Source organism: Leopardus geoffroyi, chromosome E2 (assembly GCF_018350155.1).
Source record: "Leopardus geoffroyi isolate Oge1 chromosome E2, O.geoffroyi_Oge1_pat1.0, whole genome shotgun sequence".
Lineage (NCBI taxonomy): Eukaryota > Metazoa > Chordata > Mammalia > Carnivora > Felidae > Leopardus > Leopardus geoffroyi.
In genome coordinates, this window is record NC_059335.1 from 12130445 (window position 1) to 12146140 (window position 15696).

Consider the following 15696-nt stretch of genomic DNA (forward strand, 5'->3'; position numbering starts at 1 on the left):
TTTAATCTCTAAAATATTTCAGACAGTCATATCAAAAATTATGTACAAATTTCTGTGGAAAGAGCTGCTTTGTAAAAAACTGGGTTTTGACCAGCAAGCCTCTATTCATGTCCTCAAGCCACCATGTCAGTCCCAAAAGATATAAAGTATTTAAACTGTATCTTTTTGGATGTATACTGAGTGTTTTTGGTGATACCAAGCAAAACTTTAAGGATTATGATGAACTCCAGCTGGACACCAAACTTCTCACATATAAGCTATTAACTTTGCCTCCTGTAGGATGTCCTTTCATTTCATGTTTAAGTGATAAAATATTAGTGTAATAACTGGAAACTTTGCTTTTGAGAAGCCAGAGACATCACTAAGTGTTTGGCTTTTTTTGAAGCATTGAGAGGCGTTATGTATGGATGTGCCATAAAGTGTTACCCTGAAGTTACTGCAGTGTCCCACAACCTAGTGCCACCCTAGTCATCAGTGTGGCATTTTCTTTTTTCTTTTCTTTTCTTTTCTTTTCTTTTCTTTTCTTTTCTTTTCTTTTCTTTTTTTATCTTTTCTTTTTTCTTTTCTATTCTCTTCTTTTCTTTTCTTTTTTTTTTTTTAAAGTTGGGGATAGTAGACAAAGTGGGTGGGGGGCTGAGTTAAATGGGTGATGGGTCTTAAGCAGGGCACTTTTTGGAATGAGCCCTAGGTTGTCATACGTAAGAGATGAATCACTGGGTTCTGCTCCTAAAGCCAAGACTACACGCTATGTTAACTAATTTGAATTTAAATTAAAAAAATATTTATGGAAGAAAATTAACCTTAATAAAACATTTTCAGTAAAATAAAAATTTTAATTGGAAAAAAAATAAAATGCAAAACTAAAAAAAAATAAAGTTGGAGATAGTATAGGTTTACTCGTAAGATTTTATACAAGAAGAAATACACTGTTTTGAGTTAGTTTAAAAGTTAAAAAGACTCAATCCAGAAGAGATTCCTGCGACCTTTGCTTTTCTCATCAGCAGGTGCTACCCTAAGTGTAGCCCTGCCTCTCATACAGCTTTTCAGCCTTGTGGCAAAATTGCCATCACCACCTTCCCATGAAAAACAACATATCTTCATGCCCTCTTAGTTCTGTTTTACTGCTTTCTTTTCTGGATGCTATAGAGAATTAATGTGCTGCCGGGTGTTGGGAAGATACATGTTATGATGTCAGCCCTGCTGAATCCGGTGTCGGGAGGGAGGTACTCTTGGATTTGAGGATCCGCTGTCTGCTAGGAAGCTGAGTGTTAATAACTAAGTGACAAACCATTTCCACCCAAATGTGCCTGTCTTCAACTCTTCTGGTGCTTCAAATTTTCTGAACATTAAAGTATTTTTCCACTAAAAGGACACAAGCCAAAGTCAGTGTTCACTGAGCTTTTGGTTTTTGGTGATTTGCCTCAAAGTACACCTGCAGGTGCCAGGGAACTTGGCTGTGCTCACCTCCCTCAGCTTCCTTTTTTCCCCTGATGTCTTTGGAGTTGAATTCTGTCACAGTGTTTCACATTCTGACCTATATGATGGCCCTTGCTAATTGTGAAATATCTTTTGAAAAGAGGTGAAAGTGATATGGCTTACAGTGACTTAGAAGAATTTATTATTTGCATGAAGATAAAGAGTTTATAGGGGCCATATGATGCCTCATGCATAAAGGTCTGTGTTTACCTTTGCACGGTATTTAACACTGTCTCCTAACACACATACACACGAAAACATTGCCATACCCGCATGCCAGAGAGAAAAAAAGTTTTTTGTCCACTTGAATCTCCATTCTTCCCAATTTGAGAATTCCCCCTTCTTGGGATCTCCAGGCAATCCATGATAAACCCATAAATAGTATGTATATGGTTTTACTAGACCTTTTGAACAGGGCCACCATGTTTGATATTTCCAGGTTGCGTTGCAAAGCCCTGATTTTGAGGCATGCAGATAGCTTGAATTATGTGGACCTTACTTATATTCCTGATACAACTGAAGAAGAACCAGAGCCATTTTCTAAGTATTCTTAGACATAGTAACATGAATTTTCCTGTAATTTCATGTCGTGATCTAAGTGCAAAATCTTAAAGTCTCTGAATAAACACTTCCACTTCTGCACATATCTAAATTCTCTTTATCATTATAGGAGCCAAGAGTCAACATAATATGGAGAGTAGTCAAGCAGTGGGATTAGGCTACATTTCCCCCAAAGAGCCTTCTTCCCGGAGGACCTGGCAACAAAGTACAGGCGGGTTAACCAGGTGTCAAGATGCCATGAAAAATTTTCAAAGGAATATTTCTCAGTTGCAAAGCCGAGGTGATTTCCCCTGCCAGGTTTGGGCAGGAGTGCCAGTTCATGTTCCCGAAGATGAGAACTATATATTGACTCATATAGAGGATGTTTCCAATTGCATAAAAAGTCAAGAATTTCCATCTTGGAGAGCCCAGCATTCTTGGAGGAAAATGTATCTGACAGAGTCACATAATCATCAGTGTAGGCGTCAGCAAATTTCGATGAAAAATAATTTCTGTAAGTGTGACAGCACCAGTTGGATCACACCACGCAATGATAATCTGGGAGTACACAGATCAGAAAAAATTTACAGCTGCCATGACTGTGGAGAAAACCTCACGAAGGTTTCACTGCTTAATCAAGACTTAATCAAAACAGGGCAAAAGCCCTACTCCTGTAATGAGTACAGAAAAGCCTTCAGTGATGACTCCAACTCTGAAGTTTATCAGCAGTTACACTTAGAAGGGAAAACCCATACCTACAGTCCATGTGGAAAGGGCTGTAGTTATAGTTCAGTTCTTCATATTCATCAAAGTGTTCATAGAAGAGATGATTGTGTTTTTGAGAGTTCGCCTCTGCAATCCCATCAGAGAGTACATACAGAAGAGAAGCCATATAAATGTGGATATGGTGAGAACTTCAGTCAGCCCTCCTCTCTCAACACTTGTGGACTTATTCACACGGGACAGACGTCCTATAGATGCAATATTTATGAGAAAGCCTTCAATCATAGCTTAGACCTTAATAGTATTTTTAGGATCCATACTAAGGAGAAACCCCATGAATATGAGGAGAATGGGGATGTCTTTAATCAGAGTTCTTGTCTCCAAGTCTACCAGAAAATCCACACTGGAGAGAAACTATACACAGGTGTAGAATATGAGAAGGGTTTTCTTTGTAGCTCAAATCTTAACATTCAGCATAGAGTTCACATGGAAGAGATTCCTTATAGTTCTGAGGAATGTGGTAATAACTTCAGTCTGGACTCACATTTGCAGGACCTTCAGATAGTCCGTACTAGGGAACAACCATATAAACATTATGCATGTGGTAACAGCTTCAGCCAAAATTCATATCTTCAAGGTCATCAGAAAATTCGCATCGGAGAGAAAGCTTACAAGGACTGTGGGAATGGCTTCAGTTGGAGTTCAAAACTTAAAGATCATCAGAGAGTCCACACTGGAGAGAAACCGTACAAATGCAATGCATGTGGTAAAGGCTTCAGTCATAGATCAGTTCTTAATGTTCACCAGAGAGTCCACACAGGAGAGAAACCTTATAAATGTGAGGAGTGTGATAAAGGATTCAGTCGGAGTTCATACCTTCAAGCCCATCAGAGAGTCCACACTGGAGAAAAACCATACAAATGTGAAGAGTGTGGGAAGGGCTTCAGCCGCAATTCATACCTTCAAGGCCACCAGAGAGTTCACACTGGAGAAAAACCATACAAGTGCGAGGAGTGTGGGAAGGGCTTCAGTCGGAGTTCACACCTTCAAGGCCACCAGAGAGTTCACACTGGAGAAAAACCATTCAAATGTGAGGAGTGTGGGAAGGGATTCAGTTGGAGCTTTAATCTTCAAATTCATCAGAGGGTTCATACAGGAGAGAAACCCTATAAATGTGGAGAATGTGGTAAGGGCTTCAGTAAGGCCTCAACCCTCCTGGCCCACCAGAGAGTCCACACAGGAGAGAAGCCATACCAATGTGATGAGTGTGGTAAGAGCTTCAGTCAGAGATCTTATCTTCAAAGCCATCAGAGTGTCCACACTGGAGAGAGACCATATATATGTGAGGTATGTGGGAAGGGCTTCAGTCAGAGAGCATATCTTCAAGGTCATCAAAGAGTCCACACTAGAGTGAAACCATATAAATGTGAGATGTGTGGGAAGGGTTTTAGTCAGAGTTCACGTCTTGAAGCACATCGGAGGGTCCACACGGGAGGGAAACCATACAAATGTGAGGTATGCACAAAGGGCTTCAGTGAGAGTTCACGTCTGCAAGCGCATCAGAGGGTCCACACAGAAGGGAGGCCCTATAAATGTGAACAGTGTGGTAAAGGTTTCAGTGGGTTTTCAAGTCTTCAAGCTCATCACAGAGTCCACACTGGGGAAAAACCATACAAATGTGAGGTGTGTGGAAAGGGCTTCAGTCAGAGATCAAACCTTCAGGCTCATCAGAGAGTCCACACAGGAGAGAAACCATACAAATGTGATGCGTGTGGTAAGGGTTTCCGTTGGAGCTCAGGGCTGCTTATTCATCAGAGAGTCCATAGTGGTGACAAATTCTATAAAAGCGAAGAGTATGGTAAGGATTATCCTTCGTCAGAGAATCCATACAGAAATGAAGATCTATAAAACCATTATATTTGTTTTGAAGTCCTCAAATGGGAACTGAAATTTTCCACTCCCTAGAGTTCTTATAGTAGACAAAATTTCTTTCATGAAAATGTTTCTGCCCAGCCTCAACATTCACAGTAGTCAGGAGACCACACTATGGAGACATCTAACAAGAGAGTCTCCGTAAGGGGTTTTCTCACAATTTTAAGATTCATTGCACGTGACTTGTACTAGGGCTTATAAAAGACCAGAGTAACAAAAGTACAGTGAAGAGCGTGCCTAAATCTATGTTTACTCTAATGTAAGCTTAATGAGAAAAGGGGCTTCACTTATTTACTGAGTTTTTAAAACCATGACATTGCATAACTCAGTGTAGGTGCTCAGTACTTTTTACTAAATGACTAAAAATGTATAAAAGTGTCATGTTTGAAAATTTTATTAAGCTTATTTACCCCAAAAAGATCATTTAAAAATGTATTTGGAGGAGGAATCCTGCAAGTAACCTTAACATAAGCACTTCAAGTGGGAAAATATTTGAAATGTAGAATATCAAGCAATATTGTCATCTGAAATTACACGAATTGGGTTGTAACCCTGTTGGGATTGGTTCCCATCCTTTGTCTTGTCTTAAACAGGGATGAGCTGAATTCTTATCATTTGGTCTCTTTCTATACAGTATTCCATCAGTTTAAGTTTAGCGCTGTGTGTGTGTGTGTGTGTACACATATGTGCACTTTAAATGACAGTACAAATTGATAAACAATGTTTCTGGTTGCACTGCATTTTACATAATTGACTTTTTACTCCTGCCCTGTGTGTTAAGGCAGAGTTTTCCTGTAATATTTGCAAAGTGTCAGAAATGGTTGCTAATGAAAAGTACTTTCTTAATAAATGTTAAAATTACAATACTTTGCTTTTTTAGTCTTCACGTTTCTGTCAAAGTTCTTTTGATTTGATTTTTGTTTTTAGTCAAAATTTTTATTGGAAACTTTTTTTTTTTTCATTTAAATTCATCTTAGTTAACATACAGTGTAGTCTTGGCTTCAGGAGTAGAACCCAGTGATTCATCTCTTACATATGACACTGGTCTGACTGATTTCCACCTGGAAACTTAGGATAATAATTTATGATAAGGCCATCTTAATAATATAAAGGGATTTGTACAATGAGGGTAATTTTTTAAACTAGAAATAAATAGATAAATTTCTCCAAGTTCCTATAAAAATGGAATTATAGAGAGTAAGGAATCAATCTATAATGATAGGAAAGAATTACACATATTGTGTCAGTGAAAATGTGGATTGTACCTTCAAAATATCCAGTTAATTTAAGTCTGCATACATATATGTCCAAATACGTGTTTCATAGATAATGTGTGAAAGATTACTCACCATCATATATACAACAGTTTTCTCTGACAAGCAAAATTTTGGCGTGGTCTTTTTTTTTTTTTTTTTTTTTTTTTTGTACTTCATTTAAAATTTTTTTTCAATTAACATTTACCAATTTTACCAAAGTAATAAACTACTGAGTTATCATCCTTTATATTTAAGAATCCATAATGTGATTGCTTTATTTCACTAGATGGCATTATGGCCAAAACTAAAGAATAAAATCTGTGAGGTTAATTTTCAAAATTCTCTAGGTTTCTAAGGATACAGATAAATTAGGTGTCAGCAACTTTTTCTTACTGTGAAATTTCTTCAGGTCTCAGAGGCCATGCAGCCTAGAATGCTCTAGTACAATTCACTAGTATTATAAACTGGTGCATCATAATTTTTCTCAGATTTCTCCCATTGGATGAATGGGGCGACCAGAGCACTCCCTTACCCTGGCTTTCAAAGGTGCTAAGTCAAGTTGCACAGTGTCAGACATTGGGGCTTCTAATGCATTTCTTTACTGTCATCACTTCCAAGGGAAAATCATGAAAGCTCATGGTGGTTTTATCATTTAGGAAGCTTTTAGCTGTAAGTAACAAGAAATGTAACTTAGAGTTGCTTAGACCAAAAATATTTCTCAGCTCATATAAATGAAAAGATGCAGGCAGGGTAAGATGTGGGTCTGGGCTTTGTATTGCTTTTGTTTAACTCTCTCACCTCTGTCCTTTTATGTGAACTCTTGTCTTTAGATTGCTCACAAGATGGCAGTATCACCTGCTTTTTTTTTTTTTTTTTTTTTTTTTGCTCACATGTGAGGGAAGAGAGCTTCTGTCTCATTTTTAGTGTTATGTAGTCCTAGTTCCCCCAAATACATAAGATCTCTGTCCTCTCCAACCCCCACTCAAGACTGAGGCTAAACCAAGACAATAAAGAATATCCTTGTTTCCCATAAATAGGCTAGCTTTTTCCTAGAGGCAAGCAGTAGCAGGCTACATTGGAAAAACAGCAAAAATATGGACCGAGAATGCTGTGGCACAGGTATACAGAGATGGCCAAAAGCTGAGGGTGAAGAAGGAACATTGAGAAAAACCCTCCAACACTCCAGCCCCTACCTGAAGCGCCAGTAATATTAGAAAAATTTGAAGTGGTATACTAAAGATAACTATTTCAACAACAGAACCTAACTCCACCTTAACTCCTGGCCAGATTGGTTCACCCTAACACTTTAGCACAATAGCTGTGCCCAGTTCCACACAAAAATAACATTTACTTCAGTTTCTACCATTTGACACACATTATTTGGCATTCAGTCAAAAAATTACATGATTACAAGAACAAACAACCCTCTCTGCCAAGTAGCAGCAGACCAATTAATAAAACCACACAGTGAGATGCCCATATTTTGGAATATCAGAAAGTTTTACATAACTGATCGATGTGTTGAGTGCTTTTGTGAAACGGGCAGACAATATACACGAACAGATGGGGGAACTTGAGTGGAAATTAATAAAGAGTGAAATAGGAAGTGCTAGACAAGAAAATTTTTATCATAAAGGATGCTTTTGAAGGACTCATGAGTAGGCTCAACAAAACTGAGGAAAGTGTCAGAGAACTTGAATATAGGTCAATTGAAATCATTCAAACTAAAACAGAGTAAAGGACACAGAGCATCAAAGAACTGCGGGGAAACTTCTTATGGTCTAATATATGTATAATTGGAAATCTAGGAAGAGAAGAAAGCAAGAATGAGAAGAGAAATATTTGCAGAGATAATGGCTGAGAATTTTCCATAAATAGTAGAAGACCAATTCTAGATCCAAGAACCTCATTGTGCTCAAGCAGGATTTAAAACCAAACAAGCAAAAAAATGAGACCTATTCTTGCCAAACAGCTGAAAATGAACAAGGCAGAGGAAATATTGATGGTGAACAGAGAAAAAGGACACATTACATACAAGGAATAGAGATGAGAAAAAGCAGACTTCTCATCATTCAAGCCAGAAGTCAGTGGAGTGGTATCTTTAAAATCCTGAAACAAAATGCTGTTAATCAAAAATTCCAAGCCCAATGAAAAAAAGTCTTTTTAAAAAGTATGCAAAATGAAGATTTTTCAGATGAATAAAAGCTAACAATTCACCACCAGTAGATCTGCACTACAAGAAATATTAAAGGAATTTCTACAGGCAGAGAGAATAGTATACCAGAGATAAATTTGGATTGAAAGAGCGAATGAGAAAGAAAGAGAAAGAAAGACATATAATTTTTCTTATTTTTAATAACTCAAAAATATTCACCAAAGCAAAAAGTGAGCAAGGTTTTGTGAGTTTATAGGACATGTAAAAAGTAAAATATAACAATACTTTAAAACAGGGCAAAAAGAAATTGGAGGTATGCTGTTCTACACTACATGGATTGGCATAAAAATATTATAAGATAGGCTGTGAAAAATTATAGGTGCATATTATAAGCCCCAAAACAACCATTTAAAAAAAATTTAGGGGTGCCTGGGTGACTCAGTCATTGGGTATCTGACTTCAACTCAGGTCATGATCTCATGGTTCGTGAGTTCAAGGCCCACGTCAGGCTCTGTGCTGACAGCTCAGAGCCTGGAGCCTGCTTCAGATTCTGTGTCCCCTTCTGTCCTGCTCCACCCCTGCTTGTGCTCTGTTTCTCTCTGTCTTTCAAAAATGAATAAACATAAAAAAATTTTTTTAATTGAAGTGTTATGTGACTAATAAGCCAGTAGTAGAGACAAAATGGAATTATAAAAAATAATCCAAAAGCAGACAGGAAAACTGAACAAATAGCACATGGTGGAAATAGTAAATATTAGCATGATAATAGCTTCAAAGCCAGTGATATCTATAATTACATTAAATGTTCTAAACACACCACTTAAAGATCGTCAGATTGGATAAAAAAAGCAAAACCCAACTATATACTATATGTCTTCTAAACAAACCCTTTTTAAGTATAAAGAGATAAGTAGGCTAAAAGACTAAGGAAAAAAAACTAATCAAAAGAAAGTTGGACTACCTATATTCATATTAAAAAATTCATACAAGCAGTATTACCAAAGGAACATCAGGTGACATACAATTCTAAATGTGTATGCACCTAACAACAGAGCTTCAAAATTCATGAAGCAAAAACTGATAGGATACCATAAGTATCTTTGGAGAACTCAGTATATTTCTCTTAGTAATTGACAAAGCAAGATGACAGAAAATCAGTAAGGATATAGACGACTTGAACAACACTACCACCCAACTTGGTTTATTTGCCACTTGGAGAACATCTCAGTGGTTGAATAAACATTACTTTCGAGTGCATTTAGAATATTCACCAAGACAAATCATATTCTGGGCCATAAAGCAAACCATACCAAATTTAAAAGAAGTAAAATCATGCAAAATATGTTCTCTAATCCAAATGGAATTAAATTGTATCAAGCAAGTGATACCTGTTGTGAACCACAAGGAGCAGCAGTTCCAGATTGTCAACCCACTGCATGGCTTGCAAATGTTGAGGTCCCTGTAAATATTGGGAACAACTTCATGAGAACATTACAAACACCTTTATGTCTATACAACTGACAATTTTAACAAAGTGTACAAATTCCTTGAAAGACACAAATTACCAAAGCATACAAGAATTGACAGCCTGGAGAGTCATATCTCCTAAACAAGGTAAGTTTGTAGAAAAAACCTTCTGGCAAAGTAAACCTAGGTGCAGATGGCTTTACTGGCAAGTTCTAGCTAAATATCTCAGGAAAAAAATGATTCTAATTCTAACCAAAATCTTCAAAAAAAAAAAAAAAAAAAAGACATGGACCCTTTCTAAGTCATTTTATGAAGTCACTATTCCTGATAACAAAATCCAATAGTGACATTTTAAGAACAGAAAACTAATATCCTTCATGAACATACACTTGAAAATCCCCAACAAAATATCATATTCAGCAATTTCTAAAAAGGATAATAAATCATAAAGTGGTATAGACTTAAAATGTAGATTTTTTTTTAAAATAAATTTAGCGTTTATTTATTTTTGAGAGACAGAGGATGAGCGGGAGAGGGGCAGATAGAGAAGAAGGCACAGACTCTGAAGCAGAATCCAGTCTCTGAGTTGTCAGCATAGAGCCTGACATGGGGCTCAAACACACAAACTGTGAGATCATTACCTGGGCTGAAGTCAGATGCTTAACCGGCTGAGTCACCCCGGCGTCCCTGAAAATGTAGATTGTTTCAATATACAAAAGTCAAGCTGTCTAATTCAGTTAAATGCAGAAGAACTTTATAAAATTGAACATCAATTCATGACTTAAAAAAAAATACCCAAAATCTAGGAATTAAAGGGAAACTACCTCAAGCTGATATGAGACATAGGCAAAGATATTGATAACATCTTTTTAGTGGTGATAGATTGAATGCTCTTTTAAAGTTGTATTTTAATTCCAGTTAAGACAAAAAATAAATAAGATACAAACTGTTAGAAGGGTGGGGGCAGGGAAAAAGATTGGATGCTTTCACCTAAAAGTTTGGAAACAAGGCAAGGACTTCTCTCCCCACCCCATGTCAACATTATATGGGAGGTAAGTAGCCAGTGCACTAAGGTGAGGAAAAAAAAAAAAAAAAAGACAGGAAAAGAATAAATAAAACTCTAATTGCAGAAGACAAGATTATGCAGAAAATCTCAAGGAATCAACAAAAGAGCAAGTAGAACTAATGAATATAGCAAAGCCACAGGATACAAGACTATACAAAAAAAATCACTATACAGTAAAACCTTTGGGAGCACAATCCATTCTGGAAGCATGCTTGTAATCCAAAGTGCGTGCATATCAAAGCAAATTTCCCCATAAGAAATAACGGAAACTCAGATGATTTGTTCCACAACCCAAAAATATTCATATAAAAATGATTACAATACTGTAATATAATACAAAATAATAAAGAAAATACAACATATAAAGAAAAATAAATTAGCCTACACTTACCTTTGAAAACCTTCGTGGCTATTGTGAGGGAGACAAGAGAGAGGAGGGTTATTGTATAGGACAACTTTCACTATCACTAATGGAATCACTGCTATCTATTGGCTCAATGGAATCTTCTTCTGCATGGGGGCCATTGTATATGCTCACACAGATGCTGACTACGGTACAGTATTAATAAACTCTTGTCATATACTGTATTTAATGTAACTGGCAAAAAGGCAGCAGAGGAAAGGGTCTATATCTGCAGGCAGCCTGACCCAGAATGAAGCAAAGCATTCCTAAGCTTACCCTTGTATGGAAAAGCCAAGGACTGTCCATAGGTGCTTTGAAGTGGCAAAAAGTACACTAGTGCCAGTTGTGGGCACCTTCCAACATTCTGAAAAATCACCGATTTCTGCCAAATACTACAGCCTGAGACCGAGCATGGGAGATGATCACCCACAATCCTACAGCAGGAGAGAGAGAGGAACCATTGGCTCAGTTGTGATCATGTGACAACAGGCATCGCATACAACTCGTAAGACATCACTTGTTTATCAAGTTAAAATTTATTAGAAATGTTTGCTCGTCTCGTGGAAAACTTGCAGAACAATTTACTCACAGTCCAAAGTTTTACTATACTTGTTCCAAACTATCGGAAATTGAAATTAAGAAAGAAAAAAGCAGTACAATTTACAATAGCACCGAGTATATAATGTACGGTAACAGGGAGAGACTGGGGGCATGAGTGTGTGTGATCTGTATGCTGCATATTACAAAATACTGTTGAAAGATTTAAAAGACCACTCAAACAAATAGATACGACCTACTCATGGAATTGTTAAGCCATTTGTCCTAAATTGATCTATAATGCAACACAGTTTCACTCAATGTCCCAGAAGTTTTTGCAGAAATTGACAAGCTATTTTTAAAATCTGCAAGAAGTAAATAAGAATGGCCTAAAAACTAAAAAAATAAAATGATATTGGAAGACTCACACTATCTGATCTCAAGACTTACTATAAAGTTACTATAATCAATACAAAGTAGTATTGGTGAAGGAATAGACACATAAAACAGTAAAACATAATAGAATCCAGAAATAGATCCACATATATGTGTTCAATCGATTTTTGGCAAAGATGCGAAAGCAATTCAATGGGAGAAATCATTTTTCAACAAAGTATGCAGGAATAATTAAGCATCCGTGTTCAAAAGAATTAATCTTAACCTATACATCACACGATATCAAATATTAACTCAAAATGAGTCTTAGGCCTACATGTAAATCCTAAACAATAAAAGACCTAGAAGAAAATGTGGGACAGTTTTCTTTATCACTTTAAGTTAGGCAAGGAGTTATTAATATGATCCATATAAGAAATTTGGTAAGCTGCACTTGATCAAAATTTAAAACCTCTGCTTTTCAAAAGACATTGTTATGAAAATAGAGAATCTACACACTGGGAAAATTATTTTCAAAACATGTTAACATGGACTTGTATTCAGGGGCACCTGCGTGGCTCAGTCAGTTAAGCGTCCAACTCTTGATTTCAGCTCAGGTCATGATCTCGTGGTTTGTGAGTTCAAGTCCTATGTCAGGCTTTGTGCTGACAGTGCAGAGCCTGTTTGGGATTCTGTCTCCCTCTCTGTCTGCCACTCTCCTGCTTGCTCTCTCTCTCTCTCTCTCTCTCTCTTTGTCTCTTTAAATTAAAATAAGCTTTAAAAAAAGGACTTGTATTCAGAATATATAAAGAACACTCAAAACTCAATACTAGGAAAACAAACAACTCATTAACAAAAATACTCAAAAGTTTTGAACAGGCACTTCACCAAATAATATGTATGGATTTCAAATAAACACATGATCAACATCATTAGCCATTAGGGAAATTCCATAAGTTAAATTCCACAATGAGGGCCATGTGGGTGGCTCCATTGGTGGAGCATATGACTCTTGATCTCAGGCTTGTGAGTTTAAACCCCATGTTGGGCATGGAAACTACTTTTTAAAAAACCACACAATGAGATAGAACTACACACCTATTAGAATGACCCAAATGAGAAAACGGGACAATATCAAGTGCAGAAAAGGATACAGAGCAAGGATACATCTCTCAGACATTGCTGTAGAAATATACTGCAGCCACTTTGAAATATGGAGGGCAGTTTCTTATGGAGAACATACACATTGCATACAATATAGCAATCCCATGAAAACATGTTCAAGCAAATATGCAAAAGTTTATAGCAACATTATTATAACTGCAAAAGCTCAAAACAACCCATATATTCTTTAACTGAAGAGTGGAAAAGCAAACTGTCATATCCACACAATGCAATGTTACTTGGCAATTAAACAGAGTATTGATAGAACAACACGAGTGAATCTCAAATGCATTATGTTAAGGGAAAGAAGCCAGGGGGCGCCTGGGTGGCGCAGTCGTTAAGCGTCCGACTTCAGCCAGGTCGCGATCTCGCGGTCCGTGAGTTCGAGCCCCGCGTCGGGCTCTGGGCTGATGGCTCAGAGCCTGGAGCCTGTTTCCGATTCTGTGTCTCCCTCTCTCTCTGCCCCTCCCCCGTTCATGCTCTGTCTCTCTCTGTCCCAAAAATAAATAAACGTTGAAAAAAAAATTAAAAAAAAAAAAAAAAAGGGGGGGGAAAGAAGCCAGACTCAAGAGATTGAATACTGTGTGATTCCATTTATACCACATTCTGGAAAAGTCAAAATAGCAGGGACTAGTAACAGATCATTGCTTATCTGGACATAGAGAAAGGGATTATCACAAAGAGTATGAGGGAACTTTTTGGACTGATGGAAGCATTCCATATCTTGATTTTTGTCATGTATATGTTAGTCAAAATTCAGAGAACTGTACACTAACAAGAGTAAACATCATATGTATCATATGTAAATTACATCTCAATGAATTGCCTTGAAACAAATGCCTGAACATTACAAATAAAAGTGTATAGAAAAACCCAATGTGTAAGTGAAAATATTTGAAACTTCAAACTCACCAATTCACCACTCCAATACCTATTGCGAATACTTTGGTTTACTATGCCTCGTGTTGCAAAGACAAATACCACTGTATAATACTTTTCAAAACTACAATTATATCATGCATACTATTTTCTAACTTTTACTTTTTAAATTTTTTTTTCAACGTTTATTTATTTTTGGGACAGAGAGAGACAGAGCATGAACGGGGGAAGGGCAGAGAGAGAGGGAGACACAGAATCGGAAACAGGCTCCAGGCTCTGAGCCATCAGCCCAGAGCCCGACGCGGGGCTCGAACTCATGGACCGCGAGATCGTGACCTGGCTGAAGTCGGACGCTCAACCGACTGCGCCACCCAGGCGCCCCTAACTTTTAAAAAACTTATCAACGTGTTAAAGACACTTACCCTATCAACAAATTAATCTACATCCTTCTATTGACTACATAGTGTTCTATGCTTATGTATCGATTTTTATTTATTTCCTACTGATGAAGTTTTTTCACTCCCAAAAAGTCAATGGAAAATTGAGAACCACAAAATTTATATTCTTTCAATTCTCCTGTTAACTCCTGAGATAACAAAATAATTGCCATCAAACTCACATGAATTGTTCTTACAAAACAGATCTTATTAACGATTCAAAGCATATAAGCAAAAATCACACCCAGATGTAGCTTTCCTTTACGGGGGCCTCAAAACTATCAAAAGCACGCCTTCCTCACAAGTCCCATTTCTTGCACTGGGACGCATTTTGGATGATCACTAGAAAAGTGTGTCAGTATTTGTCCAAATCAGGCCCAGATGTAGCGTTCCTTTTTTGAGAGGCCTGAAATGATGAAACACAGCTTTGTAATTATGCACTAGGTAGTATTGTGGCTTCATAGTAATTGATCAACATCTACAATGTATGTGACGCATGTCAGCTGAGAGGAAGCCGTTTGGTTTGGGAACTTTTAGATTTTATATTTGACTATTCTTTCACGTAAGGATAAAGAGATGGATGGATACTGACTTTATTTCTCCAGCAAACCATATTCCATATATACATAAATTTCGAGTTTGTTTGCCACAGACAACTTGGATGGGCCAGATATACCCAGCTAAAAGCTTACTTTTAAACTAGAATTTCTTGATTTCATCTTCATGCTAGTCAATCCTATTAGCATGTTTACATGGTGGTCTGATTGATGTCAACATTCTTAAGATATTTCCAGGGAGAAGGGGTGAGTTACTGAGACGATACTAATGATTTTCTTTCCATTTTTTGTAGAAGAAATTTTTTAAAGATTCTTGGGTCCAAAGATATTTATTTTAAATTTGATGTTTCCTGAACACCTTTCTTCTAAAAAGTGCATAAGAGCATCCACATTCTCCACATCCTTATGAACAATGGATATCCATTTGCCACCAAATAAAGGTGATCTGCTTTACCAGCCTGCCCCCAGAAAATTATTCCTTTATGGAACATGGTAAAATCATTCAGAAACTTCATAATTTTTCACACAAAATATCTGACATTCAAAAAATTACCATGTTTGCTAGGAATCAGGACCAGATGAATGAAACAGAATTTGGGTGATACCAGAGTTATCTGACAAATTTAAAAATAATATTGATTAGGGGAGCCTGGGTGGCTCAGTCGGTTAAGCACTCGACCCTTGATTGCAGCTCAGGTCATGATCTCACTTTTAAAAAGTTTAAGGGGC

The 15696-nt window shown here is 37.1% G+C and overlaps 1 protein-coding gene across 4 annotated transcripts in view; it reads left to right on the forward strand.

Moving 5' to 3' along the window:
* Positions 1–5537, forward strand: part of ZNF112 (zinc finger protein 112) — a 33005-nt gene extending 27468 nt beyond the window's left edge. For all 4 annotated transcript variants that reach the window (XM_045442028.1, XM_045442029.1, XM_045442031.1 and 1 more), the window contains one exon: positions 2147–5537. In XM_045442028.1, coding sequence (XP_045297984.1) covers positions 2147–4647 — 2501 coding nt within the window. In that variant the 3' untranslated portion in view covers positions 4648–5537. The remainder of the gene's footprint in view (positions 1–2146) is intronic.
* Positions 5538–15696: the final 10159 nt, after the last annotated feature.